The sequence below is a fragment of the Saccostrea cucullata genome, unplaced genomic scaffold (assembly GCF_032062105.1).
Source record: "Saccostrea cucullata isolate Sc308-1 unplaced genomic scaffold, CSIRO_AGI_Scuc_v1 ctg2692, whole genome shotgun sequence".
Taxonomy (NCBI): Eukaryota; Metazoa; Mollusca; class Bivalvia; order Ostreida; family Ostreidae; genus Saccostrea; species Saccostrea cuccullata.
Window position 1 is genome coordinate 46,052 of NW_026935117.1, and position 18,465 is coordinate 64,516.

At 32.2% G+C, this 18,465-nt stretch overlaps 1 protein-coding gene across 1 annotated transcript; it reads left to right on the top strand.

Moving 5' to 3' along the window:
- The first annotated feature begins 4,284 nt into the window (after window positions 1-4,284).
- Window positions 4,285-6,920, top strand: LOC134241924 (apolipoprotein L3-like). Its single transcript, XM_062723932.1, has 2 exons — window positions 4,285-4,421; window positions 6,323-6,920. Exon 2 carries the CDS (start codon window positions 6,330-6,332, stop codon window positions 6,765-6,767), a length of 438 nt encoding a protein of 145 aa, XP_062579916.1. The 5' UTR covers window positions 4,285-4,421; window positions 6,323-6,329; the 3' UTR covers window positions 6,768-6,920.
- The last annotated feature ends 11,545 nt before the right edge of the window (window positions 6,921-18,465 follow it).

Consider the following 18,465-nt stretch of genomic DNA (forward strand, 5'->3'; position numbering starts at 1 on the left):
AGTGGTGCTATTAGAAATATTATACAATGTAACTACTACCCGAAGAATTAAAAAAAAAAAAAAATGGCTATGATTGTTTTTTCAAGCTATTCTGATGTTTGATAAATGTTAGTTTTTAAAACATGTTTTTAAAAAATAAATTATATCCTCAGCATAAGCATAAACTTTATTTCTCTAAATTAATCAGTTAATGACGATATACCGTGTATCACTTTTACAATGAAACGCATACATGTTTCGATAAATATTCGATGGATGGAAGAGCTAGATATTCTGAAACATGTTTATAGGCAATGTGCAGTAAATCTCTCCCTCTCTCACGTATTATTTGTTTTTTTTTAATCGGCAAAATTCATTTTAAACGGCAACACATTTCGGCTTGAAAGCATACAAGTAATTTCTTGTAAGTACGAACAATGTTCATGAGAATAGCGTGTTAACTGAAAACACTGAGTAGTAGAAATATTTGTATGCAGTTTAGAGTGTTACTTAATTAATTAACTCTCAATGTGCAAATAAAATAAGAGAAAGCTTAAAATTTTCTTTCCGCATAATAATAGTATATAGATGAAACGGGGTGCTTTGTTGTGCATACGGTCGTGCATAATAAATTGAAATATCGTCCTTTTGCTATACATGTATATGTAAATTTAAAGAATTAATATTATTTCAACGATTTTCATGTACACCTCTATATCCTACCCTGTCAACGTATGGGATTAACTACGCGATGAAATACATTAGCTTGTCGTAATTTTGTAGGAACATGTACACAGTACACATAGAACAGCCCTCGGTGTTAACATTCCAATTTTTTGTATTTGTAGAAGACCATGCATATACAGGGAAAGTCACTTAAATTTATTAAGATCAATCTTTCTTTGTGAATTTAAATGTAAAATTAATGTTTTTGAAACATACAACCTTATGTTTAAAAAAAAATGAAGTATATGCAGACGGCAGAAGGGGGGAATCTTTGGGGCGGGGGGGGGGGTCAAAAATTATAATCCACCCGGTTTATGATTTTATATTTTAAAACTGTCAAAATGTTGCGAAAATCCAAATCCTTTGTCTTTCACAAAGGTGTGAAATTATACCCAGTACAGTGTCACTGTGAGACAGGAAATCCCTCTCCGCCTGAACGCGCACAATACACAGGAATCCACCAGTTACTAAGGAGACCTCGATTAATCCGTGCAGCTACATGTACACTGTGTATACATGTACTACATCTAACAAGGACAAAAAATTACTTACCAATGCAAAATGTACCTAAAATGTTGTTCCGATATTGTTTGTGGTGTTTATGAATTTCTTTTTCAGTAATTTTTTGTTAACGCGCTGTAAATAGTCCGAATAGAATTTTGCAGTAATAAGCTTGGTAGATTTTTTTCCCCACTGTTTTGGTTGAATTTTCATACATAAATACAATATTTTCTAAATCAACTTTGCTTCTATCTACTGATATTGGGAAAATAACACCCCATTCAAAGTTGTGATTGTGCTGAGTTTTGTGTAAGACACATTAATAGAGTCCAAGTAAATAAGAGGGGAGGGGATGATTGTTACATCAAAATTGACTTTTTACACGAAAGTAATCATGGTAATCTGCATATCGTAAATTTAAATAATTAATTCAAATATGTATTAAATTATATGATCAATGTAAATGTCATTATGAAGTATGTTAAACTTGTACGACAGTTGAAATTTACTGACCCGCTTTCGGGCACGCACGTGTACACCAGGGGAAGGGCTGGTGCAGGGGATCGCACCTTGTCCAGTGTACAGCTGTGAGGACCAAGTATGCGTACCAGGTCTAGCTCTAGACATTATGTAATTTTATTTTATCTTCTACGGATTGGTAGACCATCAACTTACACACACATACACACTCTACTGTTTTCATGAACATTGCCCCAGAATAAAGGAATGACACTTTACAGACGACTCGGAGAATGCTAATTACATAAAAATCTTCTGCGTATTATAATCCTATATTTGAAGATTAATAATTTTAAAACACTTTCATTTATAGCCCCACTGAAAGTGACACTGCGATAGATTGTTTCTTTAATCAATCCACTATTAAAATAAAAAAAAACACACGCAACGAAAATATAAATTAATATTGAATATCATGAATAGCACACTGGGTGTTTTATCTTGCATTGTCGAATAAATATATCACATACAGTAATTTATATCGAAAGTCCTGGATCTAAATAGAAGGAACACATTAAAAAAAGTAATTAAAGAATTAGTAAACGCTATTTGAAAATTGCTTAGACGATTCTTATAATTATTTAGATACATGAGAGTATATTTTTTTAGTAAAATTAATTTTCATTTTGTACTTCAAATATTTCAACAACTATAAATTTTAAAATATCATTAATTTCGTTTGATTTTGTTTTGGTTGATATTTTCAAAGGGAGGTAACTCGCGTTTTAGACCAAGACTGTTTTTTCACCTGTAATCGGTAAGATGCACCGCGACGGTGGGATTTACCTGGATTACTGAACCGCGGGGGCACGCGGTTTTTACCTGAGACATCTGTACTAACCGCGATGAAATTCACACCGCGGGGGTGCGCGGTAAATGCATAAACCGCGTTGACTGTACTGTATCCCCTCCATGTCAAGGTTGGTTTAACTTCTAACTGACACACCAGTCATGTGCAAACAAGTGGTCATGCATTAAAATTAATTTAATACCATAAGCTTTACTATCTTTTTTTCTCAATTATTTTGATTTGACATTTCAAAATAGCTGATTTTTATTTTCAGGAGTCTTCTACAAAGGCGTTTAATCTGATGTGAATATAGATTTAAAAGTCATGCTTTAAAGTTTACAATGATTATAATTTAATGTAATTATTTTAAGAAATCACTCTTCGGCTATTTTGTATTGTGAAAATTGTTTATTCATACACTGTTGTGCTGAAATGACACTTGTTCACTTCTAACCCCCCCCCCCCCCTTTTCACTGTGACGAACAAGGTTTGCTCTGGACGGTCTGGCATAATGATACATTCAGTATTAGGCACCTTTCTTGGACCAACACTATCTTTATTTTGTTTTGTTGCTCTGGAATCACCCGAGGTGAGTCTGCGCTCACTGGATAAGGGTGCATATCAGTAGGGCGACCGTCAACGAAATGCTTACTGCATACATGTGTATGTTTATTGGTTGTCCACAGGAAAGAATTTTCGTCCACACGCTTTCACCCATCTTTTGGTGTCTTCCAACATAGATTGTGGATTTGGAAAAGGAAATAATACCACCCCTTTCATATGGTCTCTGTCCATTACCTATTGCCACACTTGCAACTGTCTCACGAACAACGTTTACCAATTATTACTGATTATATGTTTTTGTAAAATTCCGCCACTCCCTGTGACTCTGCCCCTTGCGTACTTGAAAAATTGTTTCTATCAATGAGAATACAAATAACGACTATTTTCACAATCTCCAATAAAAAAAAACTTGTTGAACAAAATGGATTCCCTGTGCCCAATAATGTATCATGTGAAGTAAGGGAAAAAATTGGCCGAGTTGTTCTGGGAAGGAAACACACATTAAGTAGTGGGGAGGGACATGCGCCAATATCAAAAATTTACAGATCAAAAGAACCTTTTGGAAATATAAAGATTTCTTAAGATGAGAAGTGATTTATACATTTAAATTTCTCACTAAAGAATCTTTTGCAAAAAAAAAATCAATTAATTTTTTTTTTCAATTTTAGTAATATCATTTAGTTCGCTAATAATGTCAGTATTATATTCCCCCTAAACCTTTGTAAGTTGTAAAGATTTTACAGTGATTTGTGTTCTTACAATTTTCTCAGAATGAATTTTGAGGAAATTTCAAGTATTCATATGTATAAAATATATCATGCAAAAGTAAACATTTCGCTTATAAATCAGGCCCTGACTCATTTTTGTAGTCTAAACTGCACTGCGTTAATGCGTTATGGATACTTCCAGTAGCGAAAGTGATCATATTGTCTTATCCACAGCATTATTTTATGTACCTGTTACTTGTTATTTATTTGTCAATCATAAACAACAACAACAACAACAACAACAACAAAAAAAAACAAAAACAAAACGAAAAAACATTCCGTTTAAAAAGTCTTTCAAAAGCATATAACTTTGTTTTTGACGTAACTCTGTGTGACAAAAGGCAACCAAGGTCATTCATCTTAACTCAAAAGATATTTAAATTATGTTTATAAAAAATGACTGTGTACTCAAATACAACAAGCAATTCTTAGAAATTTGAAACAAACCTGACAGGATATAATTCATTCCAGGAAATAAAACATTTTGTTTTGCTATACCGATTTCTTTCTCATTTCAATACATGCGCTTAAAAACAAGCTGTGAGTGTCGATTTATAAAGTCTTTATTCAGATAGGTAAGTGTCTTTTGAGGTTGTAAGAGACGTATTTTCATTTAATTTTCTTAAAATTTTGGTAATTCTTTTTTACATTTAATTTGTCCTTTTATGTAAAAAAAATAGTATCTATATATAGGTAATAAAGACGATGTGCTCTTCTCCTCATTTTGCTATTTTTTTTTCATTACGATTTCTAGTATATTAGAATCTTGAAGATGTGTTTTGATATTTATAAAATGAGTAAAAATACTTCATGGTTGGAACTTTAAGAAGACGCCCATGGGCCTTATAGGTCACCTGATTATCTTGTTACCATTTTCCTAAACCAAAAGCCATGAAATTCAAAATTTTGAAAGAGAAAACATTGTTTATCAAGATTATACACTTAGTATGCTTAGTTTGGTTACTTAATATCCAGAAGTAGATCAGAGTAACAAAGAGAAACTGCACTTCCACTTCATAACCACCAGTTGTGCAACCAGTCCCAAAGGAACCACGGACCCTTGTGCCTCATTTTTCAAAAGTTTGGATTTTTTTTTATAACATTTACCCAGGAAGGAAAAGATTTTCAAAGAATCAATCTATTTTTACTATGTAATCATGAGAGCCCCCCCCCCCCAATTACAGAACCAAAGATCAAGGGGCTCTGAACACACAAATTGGGAAGAAGCATCCTTCCTCATCATAGCAATGTATATAGTTCATTGGTTTAATACCCAGGAGCCAAGAAGAAGATTTTTAAAGAATTTATGCATTTTTACTATATAATCAATGGAACTTCGCCCTAACACCAGAATCCCTGACCCTGTGATTCACAATTTTGAAAGAGGCAGCATTATTAAACATAGCTATGTACTCTGTTAGTTTATTTCATACACAGAAACAGAGGGAAGGATTTTCAAAGAAACAATGCATTCTATTATATAATCTATGTAGCCCCACCCTAATTTTAGAACCCCTACCCTGGCATCATTAATTTCAAATTTTTGGTAGAAGACTCAGTGCTAATTACACTCATGCCAACAGTTTGACTGATTGATGTCTAGGAGTAAAGAAGATTTTTAAAGGTAGCATTTATTTAATCAGACCCAAGGGGAGCAGGGACCATGAAATTCATAATTTTTGAACACCCTTTATCCTTATATGCTTTGTGTCAAAATAAGTTGAAATTGGTTAAGCAGAAACAGAGAAGAAGATGAAAATGTTCAAAAGATTACGACTGATTGACGAAACTTTAGTGACTCAGGTGACTTAAAAATGCACATTAGGTTTGTGCTATTTGATGAAGGGAATTTATTTAAATAACTTGTAAATGGCTGGGCATTTATTTTACGATACATGCAATTGCATCACGTAGAAAAATTCGATACCCGGAATATACACTTCCAAGAAAGGAACAAGGCGTAGTACGGCAACAATAGTTACCCGAATCCTTAATTCAGAGAACGTTTAATTCATCCAAGGCGGAAACAAAATGCTTCAACTTCTTCATATTATAAATTTAGATCTTCCTTGACTAATTTAAAAAAGATTTCATTTATATAATTGGCTCATAAGTATATATCAAACATATTTTACATTAATCTTTAAGCTAATATAACTGCCTAAATTTAAGAAAAATAATATAGATGACACCATAAATCACTTGTACAAGTATACCAGCTTCCACCCAAGGTTGAACTTTAAATCTGATGAATCATTTTTCAGTTGAGCAGGAACAGCATCCGGGACGGCTCGAGGCAATTTAAGAAAAATTTTAATAAGGGTTAACGAGCCTTAGCTAAACGTTAAAAATGTGTCATTGAAATGTAGAAGAAACAATTTTTGCCTTTGATGAATTTCATAAGAATCGAATCTCGAAATAAAACTAAAGGTGTTTTTATTTTTATTACTTCAAGATTATATTTTTCAATTACCAGACGAATTATGTCAGATCGGGAAATTGATGCCATACACAAGTATGAAAGGTATCTTGAAGAATTTGTCAACCAGTATGAAGAGTGGGTAAGGACTAGAAGAAGGGCCATCAGAGATTTAGAGCAAATTGTGGCCGACATGGACAGTGGTGAATTTCAAAACAATGTCACTCAAATTGTAGGTAGTAGCGTTGGGGTGTTAAGCGGAAGCATAATGATTGGAGCTTTGCTTCTTGCACCCTTCACAGCAGGTGCGTCTGCCGCCGTTGGTGCTGGAATAGCAGCGGGGGTAGGTTTAGCTGGTGGAATAACCAACCTCACTTCTGACCAAATTGATAAGAATTATGCTTTGAGAAAATGCAAGGAAGCTGAAAACATCATACTAGGTGACCAAAAAAGAACAACCGACCTAGATGAAATCGTTTTACAGAAGCTTTGGAAACTTTGAGGGATGTTGCTAAATCTACAAAAAAGGAAATAAAAACGATGCTTAAAACCATTAAAAGAGGAAAGAAAGTTGCGCAGGTCATGTCGAAAACGGCATGTTTGGTCGGGAAAGGAGGTCGAGGAATCGGGATGACTGCCGGAAAACTAATTGGTAAAATGGCTGCTCTTGCACTTGTTGGTGTAGGTTTTGATATACTCTTCAAAAAAAGAAACGCATAGTAGAATTTTATTGACACATTGAACATATTAAAGATTATTCAGTAAAATGATGCATTGATAAAACAGAAATGTGGTAAGCAAAAGGAATACTAATTCTAAATGTCATAATTACTCAACAATTTTAAAATTGTAGTCAGTTTAATACCATTAAAGATCAATATCTGGTATGCCCCCCGCAGACACAAGAGATAGCCACAAACGGCATCTAATGGAAGCAAATGTGTGTAATAAAAACTGTATAGGATAACTCCCCCACTCCAAATATAGAACTTTGGTCAGCTGTTGCAGAGTCTGGGGATGCGATTGTCTTTGGCAAATCATGTCAATCCATTTTGTCCTATGCTGCTTAATTTGGATTAAACCTAGCCATTTAGATGATTTTGACTGAAACAGGTTGTTGTTTCTTTGCAAGAATAGATGTTTCAAACGAGCCATATGTGGCTGTGCATTGTGTGATTGCAATACGGCATTAGGATGCTGCAAAATTGAATGTGTATGTGTAGGTAAAACATGGTTAGAGTACCTTTTTCCATCAAAGTTCATTGAATTCGAAAAAAATCAATCTTACTTTCTTATAATACCTTTTTCCATATCATTACACCACCACCACCAACTTTTTTAACGTCCTGGAGGCAGTTATCTGTTTAAAATTCATTTCAAAGCATTAGCACTCTTAAACTTATAAGATGCTTTCAGATAAACATTTTGGACTAGTTGGTTAACCAAAATGTTCAGCAGTGATGCTGTGGTCATACTCTGTTGATCGGAGATCTTTGAAGTCGATATTTTGGGTGTTATGGGTTCGGAACAATGGCATGTAAATTCCTCTTGCAATCATTCTTAGTCAACTGAAAACGGTCTTGTTAGATGATCTGTGCAGTTCAGGGATAGCTTATGTTTTAGATGACGTCCTTGCATTACATTCATGCAATTTACGTAATCCTCGGAAGTGATGCTGTGCTGCTGATTTCACACGTAGTCTACCATATTTTTTGCGAACATTGGGTGTTCGATATTAATGGTTTATGTTTTATAGGTTAGATATGGTCTGTGTGTAACATTAAAACCTCTTGCAATTGTAGATTGCGGTACCCCAGCTTCCAGTCGCCCTTTTTCCTTTTTGTGCTATGCAATATTCAGATGCAGCATTTTTAGGAAGCTTTATATTTCAGATCAAACCAGGTTCAAAATATCGAGAACCCCCGCTTTTGATAGCCCCTTTGTACCTGAAGGAATTGCATCGGAATTCAACAAATGAAAATTGAGATAAAAATTTTGAGGGAAATTTTGCAAAATCAGGTCTTTTTGTCTGTGAGACTTGTAGAATACCAGTAAAGTTAACAATTGCATTAAAAAATCATGCATTTCACTGGAATACATCGTATCCATACAAAAATAAAAGGTATGAAAAAACTATCATACATTTTTCAGGGCATTGTTTCTACTATGCGTTTCTTTTTTTGAAGAGTATATTTGGGAAATCGTCTCCTCAAGTAAAGATATCACTAATGGTTCAAAGTCTGAGCTCGGAAAAGATATAACAAACCACATCGAAAAGATGAAGGAATCATTGAATGAAGTCCAGGTATATTACTCTGAAACTTACGGAATAACTGACTAAGTTGTTATAAAGACACATCGTATGTTTCTAATTTCTCTACCTTTTTATGTGGACAAGCTTTTTAATTCTTAGATTTGAAAATTAGTATGGATTGAAAGAACAAGACCTTCATAACCTTTTCTTTAACTGTATAATTATCATTATTTAAATTTGTAAAATATTAAATTGATATGTATTTAACATGAGTGGTGTTTGCTTTTTTGCATCAAAAGTGTTTAAAACACATGATTTGCTGTGTATTACATGCTACAAGGCACTAAAACTCTCATAGTTCAGAATTCCGCAGGTTTAATCCCCAGTATAACTACCATTGGACAAATAACGAGTTTTTCTCTTTATCCAAAATTATCGGGTTTATGTACTCAGAAAGAAAATTCCTTTTCGATGATCGGCTTCCGTCAATCATAATTAATTCTACTTTAGGCACCCGGCATATATAACTGTTTGTGCACACATGACAAGTTGAACAAGTTTGTTAACATTGACGAATTCAACATGTTCAAGTAAATCTTGCATTATGTATACATATAGAATATTTTCAAGCAATTTATTTTAGATGTGAGTATGGTTATAGTTACATTAAAAAAATAGAATTATAACGTTTTCTTAATTAATATGCACGAGAATTCCATCAATTAAGTATATAAACAGAAGTACATTTACGTCCCCTCCCTAAAGTGTAAAGATTATTTGTTCGCTAGTAACATGTTTATTTCCTTCATCTGTTTAATAACATTTTAGGTAATTGACTGGCCTTTAATATGCCCTGTCCCTTAAAGCTGTACATTTAAGAATTTGGTTGCAATTCTTTCAAATGTCTTGAGTATTTTCAAACTTATTCAATGTGTTGTGGTATGTCTTTTTCCAAAAAAGATTCCACTGTTTCGATTGATATTAAAGATTGTTCTTCACTCAATATATCCCTTCAAGCTAATATTAAACAAATGAAGTCCAATGTCCATTTTTATATGTCTTTTATAATGAGTTCTTTTTTTTTTCTAACTAAAAGGTAAAATTTATTACACCCTGCAGATTTTTCTACAATATAATTTTCCTTTGAGGGTTATTTTCTTTTATTTGATTTTTGACTTATGGGATTCTGATTTGTAAGGTTTTGATTGATATTTGGTAATTAACAATAGCAGAGTTTATCGGGTATATGAGTATGTACAGTCTTATTCATGTTTTTGAAGCGGTTTATTCGAACAGTTGCTAAGTCTCAAAACAAACATCTTTACGCTAGTATATGTTCTTTTTCTACGGAGATCACGAGGCGGCAAAATGGCTGTTCCTCCTTGTCAACATATACAAACTTTGCCATTTTTATCAGATATAAAATTGTCATTACTGGTTATACGTACCCTGGGGGGATGGAATCCTCATAACAAATCTTGATCGACAGACCTTTTTCAGTATTCTGATATGCACTATATGTTATTGATAAAGTAACCCTTTTGTCCCAATAAGCTATATTTTTTTGATATACTGTTTTCGACTTATACATAAAAAAGATGTTTTAATGGCTCTAAAGAACGAGTGCACTTATGGGCCCCGGTAAAATGTGAAAAAATAAACAATCAAATTAAACAAAACTTTTCATCTCAAATCATTAATTGATATCTAAACCATACGATTCAACAAATTTTACCGCTGTAATCCACGAATATACAAAGAACAAAACTATACCATTTGGTAGGGGTCAGCCAACATTGGCGATTTTCTATAGTAAATCTAAAACGGTCATTCACTTCAAAGCCTTTGTTAACTATGAGCCTAACATTGTGCAAACCTGTGCAAATGACAAAAGACGCATATTACATTTATAAAACTTGTGTGAAAGTATGAAATTTGCACACGATTAGGCTCGTACTTAAAATTTTAAAAATGTATAAAAAGTACAATGTTTTTCCTATAGCAAATGAGAGCTATTTACCTGTATGACCCATGTTGAACCCACGTTTGGAATAAAGTATTTAAAATACTGATAGTCACATGAGTTCTACCCAGGTAAACATTCCTCAAAAGTGCTCACTGTAAAACAAAGGCAGGTTTTGTTTCAGTAGGTCAAAGTCGTGCCGCTTAGAGATTTTTGTATAAATTTGATTTTAAGAACACGGGAGGGTAAAGGGATCTAAGTGTCGTTCATAAAGTGTCAAACATTTTTAACCTTCATGCAAGACAATGAAACAGGTATTGAAAGCCACCTATAACACTCCTTTTTAATTTCAAAATCAATGAAACTATTATTGTAATTTTTCAATTACAAGAGTACCAATTTCTTAGTTTAATCATTTTAGATACAGGCAACTACACAACTTCATTCTATATTTCTAAAAACAGGTTTGGCGCAAGAAATATCATTTCGCAAACGCGCCCGATTATGATCCACTATCAGATTATTCAAGTATCGATTTAAATATCTATTCCCTTTGATTTACATAAACGAAACTAAAAGAATGTTCGGTACGACTTATCCGGATTTATAGGGTATTCATAGGCCTTTCAAAATATTCAATTGTTTCAAATCTATGCTGATTTAAGTGGCGCTCAACATGCTTTTTGATTAGAAATATCCTTTAGTATCTAACTATTATCAATACCGAACCATTTGGTAATATATTCTGAAGTAAAATGGCACTTAAAAGGGGCCCATTAAGTATTGCTTAAGTGCACTTGTCATTTGCAAAAGTTTTATCTATATTGAATAATAGCTTTTACGATATTGCAATTAAAAAAACAAAATGATTAAACGCCTTGTAGATCATAGGATTTCTTTTTTTAACAACTGGACACATACTAAACAACATCTTTCAGATAACATGAGATCTAATATGACGGAAAAAAGTTTTGTCGGTGATAGCGAGGAAAACTAAGGACAATCAACCTAAAAAACCCTGAATGTTATATTTTTGGTACACACTGTACTTTGAAAGCATTATTTAACTTACAGGACTGAATCAGATGTTCTATTTTATTCATATTATTATTATCTGGACAATATGAAGAAGGGTGGTAAAAAATAACGCCTTCTCTGTCATTATTAACTCTTCAAAACATCATTTGAAATTGGAATTTCACAGAACCATATTTCTTAAGGATTAAAAAAAATATTGATAATTTTATTAATTTTATTTGTCAAAGTCTGTTAGCATGTTTTGCTGTTTTGAGGTTATTAGAATTATTGTTCGGAGCATGACAACATTTTAAAAAGCAAAGTTTTTTTTTCAAACATTTCATTTTTTTTTAATTTGTAATGGCATCTAACAGTTTCTCTAAAAAAATATTGATATATCATTGTGTATATATATTTGAAGTAAAAACAAAAGAAACTGAAATTTTTCTCCAATGTGATCCCTTTCAAAACACCTATAAAAATGACATCGGATTGTGTCATTCAGTAGCACATCCATGACGCCAAAAGATTCAAAGCATGACTGATAAAACTGATGTGACCAGAAGTATTCCCACATCTCTATAAAAAAGTAAATAAAAAGATTTAAGATAATAGCACCTGAGTTAAAGGGTATTCCTGGAGGGAACAGAGGAAGATAATCGAAAAAAATTCTTTTAAGGTTCATCGAAACTCTGAAAAGAAAGATAACTCGTAATGGCATGAAAGTCTAACTAAAAGTATCTTCTTTGCCCAATTCTGTCTCGCAGGCTATGCTATTATTGTCCGTATTTACTCATTTCTTATGGAAAATCATCAATGTTCTAGCAACATTTTATATGAGTGAGCACAGCGTTTATAAACCTTTAAGAATGTCATTATGTGATGTTAACCGACATCAAATTATATTTAGAAAATTATTCCGGTTTGGGGTTCAGATCAGAGCATGCTCGTTTGACAGTTTTTTTATGCTTGACCAGAAATGCAACATGGATGTTAATGTGGGGTAGTGAATACGATATTGAACCAAACCTATAATAGCAAAAGTAAGGAAGTTAACTTCAAAATGAATAAAAATATAAAATAAATGTCTAAATAATCAAGTAAGGGAACACTGAAGGAAACAGGAAGAAAAGAATGATAGAGACAGAAAAGAACACAGCTTCAAGAGTTTCATACACATAGACATTTATAGCAGCCATAGAAAAGAGTTCAATTTTATCGGGACATCTAGAATTAAGTAGGAAATATTTTGAGATCACATAACAAGAAAGACCTCAGACAATAAAACGGTTTTCACTCCTAAAGTACTTATACTTGATGCGTTAAATGTGAAAATGAATCATTTTAGTACCAGCAATATAGATGAATCCTAAGATGCATATCAGGCAGATTTTATGTACGGAGTCTTAGTTCTAACATAATTTTGTTCCCCTCTGTCTTAATATTAATCTCTTAAAATCTTAATATCTTAAAACTTAAAACTTCCCCAAAATTTGATGAGTGTTTGCGATGCTCAAAATCTCTATAGAAAATAAATAAAATCAGAGTTATCTTTCTTGTGATATTGGGTAATTTACGATAGCAAAGTTTATCGGGTACATGTACATAAACCGGTTTATTCATGTTTTAAAGAGATTTATTCAAACAATTGCTAAGTCTCAAAACGAGCGTCTTTACTCTAGTCTATGCTCTTTTTCTACGGCGATCACGGGACGGCAAGATAGCTCTTCCTCCTTGTCAACAACTTCCAACTTTTCCCTTTTATCAGATATAATTATACATTTACGTTACTGGTAATACCTTCCCTGGGGGATGGAATCCCATTATAAATTCTGGGAATGACAAACCTTTGTTTTATTTCAGTATTCTAATATGCACTATATGTTAGGGATAAAGTAATCATTTTGTCCCAATGAGCTATATTTTTTAATATATCGTATCAACTGATACATGAGAAAAAATATTTTAATGGTTCTTAAATTTCCTAAAATTTTCATTGATATTGAACAGTATTTTAGGTATAACGGTACGTCAATTTAGAAAACAAAATGATTAAAGGCCTTCCAGATCATAGGATTTCGTTTTTTTACAACTGAAAACACACTAAACAACGTCTTTTACATAACATGATATCTAATTTAACTGTAATTTTTTTTATACGTGATCGTGAAGTTAAATTAGAAACTAGTTACCTTTAAAAAAAATATGAATATTATATATTTGGTACACACTGTACTTTGAAAGTATTATTAAATTAAAAAGACTCAAACAGATGTTCTGTTTTATTCATAGCATTATTGTCTGGACAATAAGAAGGAGGATGTTTTAAAAATACGCCTTCTCTGTCATCATTACCCCTTCAAAACAGAAAAATAGTCTTTAAAAAAATTATGGATAAATGTATTGATTTTATTTCTCACATCTTGCAAGAATTATTGCTGTTTGATATAATTGTTAATATTGAACGGCGCATTGACGAAATAAAAAATAAACACAAAGGATTTTACACATTTTTATTTTAAATTTGAAAAGATAAATGATAGTTTCTATCAAATTCTTTTGAATATGCTGTATCATTGTGAATCAAGATTTCAGAGGTATTATTTGAAGTACAAACAAAGTGAATTGTATTTTTTCTCCAAACGTTCCTTCAAAAGATACCTCATGATGTGACTCATCAGAGCACTTTTATCAAAACATATACCATGGTGCCAATATTGATTCAAAGCATGCTTGATGAAACGTTAGTAACCAGACATATTCCTACATGTGAATAATAAAGTAAACAAGATGTGTTTGTGAAATACTGATGCCCCAGTGATCAACATAGCGAAGGTTAAGCTTTCTCTAATGCTGATCAATTATGTTGGCATCTTAAGTAAGGCCTTTTCAGAAGAAATACATATGTGAAAAAAAAAACACATAGCACCACCTGTTCAAGGGTTATGACCAAGGTAAACATTTTTAAATGAAGGACAAACTCTGGGTCAAGGTCAAAGGTTCAACGTTAATGGTTTCAAATGAAAGGCCTTGTCTCAAAGATTACATATGATAAGTATGAAAGCGCTGGCCCTTACTGTTCAACAGATATGGCCAAGGTGAAAATTTGTAAGGTCAAACTCCAAGATCAAGGTCAAAGTTGATGATATCCAATGAAAGGTCTTCTCACAAGGATTACATATTTGAAGTATGAAAGCCCTAGCCCTTACAGTTCAAAGTTATGACCAAGGTTAAAGTTTTTTTCGTAAGTACGGAAATCTCTAAAGTCAAGGTCATAATTCTTGGTTTTAAATGAAAGGTCTTGCCAAAAAAAAGTGATATTTGAAAAATGAAATTTCTAGTAACTACCGTTTAAAAATTATAACCAAAGTAAAAATATGCAATTTTTGTGTAAAAGTGGGTCTAACTCCAAGGTCAAGGTCAAGGTTTTTGGTATCAAATGAGAGGTCTTGTCACAAGAATTGAATATGTGAAGTATGAAAGCCCTAGTACTAACCCTTAAAAAATTATGGTCAAGGTTGTATTTTTAAAGTAAGTCAAACTTCAAGGTCAAGGTCAAAAGGTCAAGGTTCTTGGTATCAGATGAAGCGTCTTTTCACAAAGATTAAATATGTGAAAAATGAAAGCCCTAGCAGTTTTAGTTTAAAAGTTATAGCCAAGGTTAAAGTTTTTTTGTAAGTACATAAATCTCTAAGGTCAAGGTCAAAAGGTCAAGATTGTTGAGATTTAATGAAAGGACTTTTCACAAACAATATACATATCAAGTATAAATGTCCTGGTATCTACTGTTCAAAAGATATGGCCAAAGTAAAAGTTCAAAATTTTTGTGCAAAAGTGGGTCAAACTCCAAGGTCAAAAGGTCAAATTTGGTGGTACCCAAAGAAAGGTCTTGTCGAAAGGAATACACATGTGAAATATGAATGCCATAGCTCCACTAGATCAAAAGTTATGGGCAAGGTTAAAGTTTTTTGCGGACAAACAGAGAGACAGACAGACAGACGGACACGACAAAAATTATATACCCCCGAAACTTCGTTTACGGGGGCATAAAAACGAATTTTGATTGTTAGATCTGAGTTATAAAAGGCAATTCTGAAAGGAATGGAAATAAATGATCAGCAAAAAACTTTTAAGAATGTGACCGACGTCAAATTATTCTTAGTAATATTTGCAATTTTTAGGGGTTTAACACAAACCAGACCACGCTTGTTCAAGGCAATTTTATGCTGGACCAGAAATGGTTTATGGTTGTAAGGATGTAAATGCGGAGTGATGGATACGGTATTAAACTTAAACTACAATTATCATATCAAATACATGATCAAAGGAAAATGTTATGAGAAACTGAAAGCTCACATTTTTTAAATACCTTTGAATTCGACTGCATCTTGAAATCATGATATGTCCCGTTAAATAATCTAGAACTCTAATCATTTAGAAAATCCTAGGGATGGGAATCGATTGCAGAATTGCTAATCGGTTAACCACAAGACGTTCCGATCGATAAACCGGTTAGTCGTATCAAGATATACTATGTACACATAAAGGCTTCAAAGATGTTAGAAGTTACATTGTGTTTATTATTTTGATCAGGAAATTTTATGCATAATAGTATATTTTATTTTAATTTCAATAGACAAGAAAAAAAATTAAGAAAACCACAATTCTTGCTTGAGAAATAAGACAGGGATAATTTTCCAATGCAGATGTTAAAGAAATTAATTCCGCGTTGTCACCATACTCTGAACTAGTCTGTGTCTGAACTTTCACTTTATTTACAATTTACAACGTTCTTTATAATAATATAATTAAATGGATAAAGGCAAATATAGACATACAAAAATTAAAAGTGCTTAACGGTGGTGTCATTGATTTAATATCATTTATAAAAAAACACGGGACTATCTGGGTAATGGCATCGTGTTATAAAAGCAGTAATTAACACATACAAATTGACCAATTACCCTGCGATCTCAATCTGGAGAGCTATATACATTTAATTATCTCCAAATATTCTTAATTATAATGTGTAAAAACATTGAATAAAAATCTCTGCAGCGCTTTCCTTTCTAAAAAAAATACAGAAGGGAATTTAAGGAAACTGCGCTCAAATTTACATATATTTTATTTTTTTCTGACTAACCGATTACGGTTTTGCTAACCGATTAGCATCGTTCTGACCAATTAATCGATTAACCAGTTACAAATTGCCATCCCTACTAAATTCTGATATAAAATTTTGATAACCATATAAGTAGTTTATATGATTCTCGATTTTTTGCTTACTTACGTCGTCAAATATTTTTTTCTGTGCAGCAAGTCAACGTTATTGTTTAACAGACATTAGTTTTTAACTGCAAGGGTACTTTTATATCTTTGCAGAATCAGTTTTAACAAGCGTTAGATTTTAAGTAATTGATTTATTTACATGTCCATTTAAAATCGTTTTACTTAAATTTTTCTATCATGAAAAGAAAAACATTAGATTGATTAAATTGGACTGCACACATCCTGTTTTAGTACTTAATAATCTAATTTGACTTGTATCAAGCAATCTCCTTGGCTGAATTATTCAGAAGAACATATAATATTTTGTACAACAACTTGCCAAAGTCACAATGTCAAAAGCGTATTACTCCGCTTGACGTTACTTTTAAAATAATGCTCAATTTGAAGCCTTATTCTGAGGGATAAATTGACTCATCGTCTACACTGAAATTAAATTATAAAGAATAAAGCTAATTTCAACTTATGTTATACAATATAAAAAAACTTGGAGCAGTTTACGCTTTTTTCATAAACCGCTTCGCGGTGTATAAAGCGTAAACTGTCTCAAGTTATGTTATATCGTATAACATAAGTTGAAATTAGCTTCATTCCTTTAATATATTTGAAATTCATTACTTTTATACAAAGACTGAATGTGCTCTTTTTAACGATCTTGACCATATGCTTCTCTTGAATTAATGCATGCAACCATCAATATAACCGATGAAATAATACCGTTAGTTTTAAGTCGACCCTTTTGTATAAAGCAAAAAATGTTGAATAAATTTTTTGTTGAAAATTAATAGCTTGTTTCAGTATAAAAACATATTTGTATTCTTTAAAAAAAAAATTAACAGGATCTCATAAACAAAAACATGGAAATATATATATTCTGAACTGAGATTTGAATATTTATAACTTGAAGGCCACTTTGACTAGAAGAATTACGTAAAAATCTTAATATTATATCTTAACAAGGAAACACTGAAAACAATTTTGTTAAGAATAAGGAAGAATTAAAACATAAAACGAATGACTAAAAGGACTTGTAAAGGAACAATTACAGGGTTACAGGAAACAAAAGGGAAAAACAGACAGAAAAAATAAAGACCTTCATATACAAAGCTGTTAATGGCAGACATCTAAAACAGTTCAATGTTATCGGGACATCTAATTCAAAGTAGGAAATATTTCGAAAAAGAAAAATTAAAAAGAAAGGCCTCAACAAATTAAACGCGACAGAAATTGATACCCCAAATTTGAAATAAAAATTACCTTAAAGTTTGCCCTTTAGAGCATGTAAGCAGTATAGAAAGCTGTTTATATTACGATATTATATTAAAATAAAACTTGATACTTTAAAAACTTTGTGCATGACGTCTGAAGGGTAATCCTTTAGAGATCTGTAAAAAATGAAAGCAATAAAATATTTATGAATTTCAATCATGAAAATTTGGTGTCAACAGATTATCAAACATGAAATTGTTTACAAGAGATAAACCACGAGTTTAAGTTAGCAGCATACAATAAGTTGAATTTTTTTCTACAAAATAAGGTCAACTGGAAGTTGAGATGATTTAGTATAGGTATTTAGACTACTGGGCTATATGAGAGTCAATGACTGTTTGTTATTTGATTTATAACTAGGGTAATATCCCTGTGGAATCCTCAAAAACCACCTATAGTGATCAAGAATTT

What these genes read in the sequence shown, in the direction of transcription:
- LOC134241924 (XM_062723932.1), top strand. Translation starts at nt 6,330, where the DNA reads ATGTCAGATCGGGAAATTGATGCCATACACAAGTATGAAAGGTATCTT.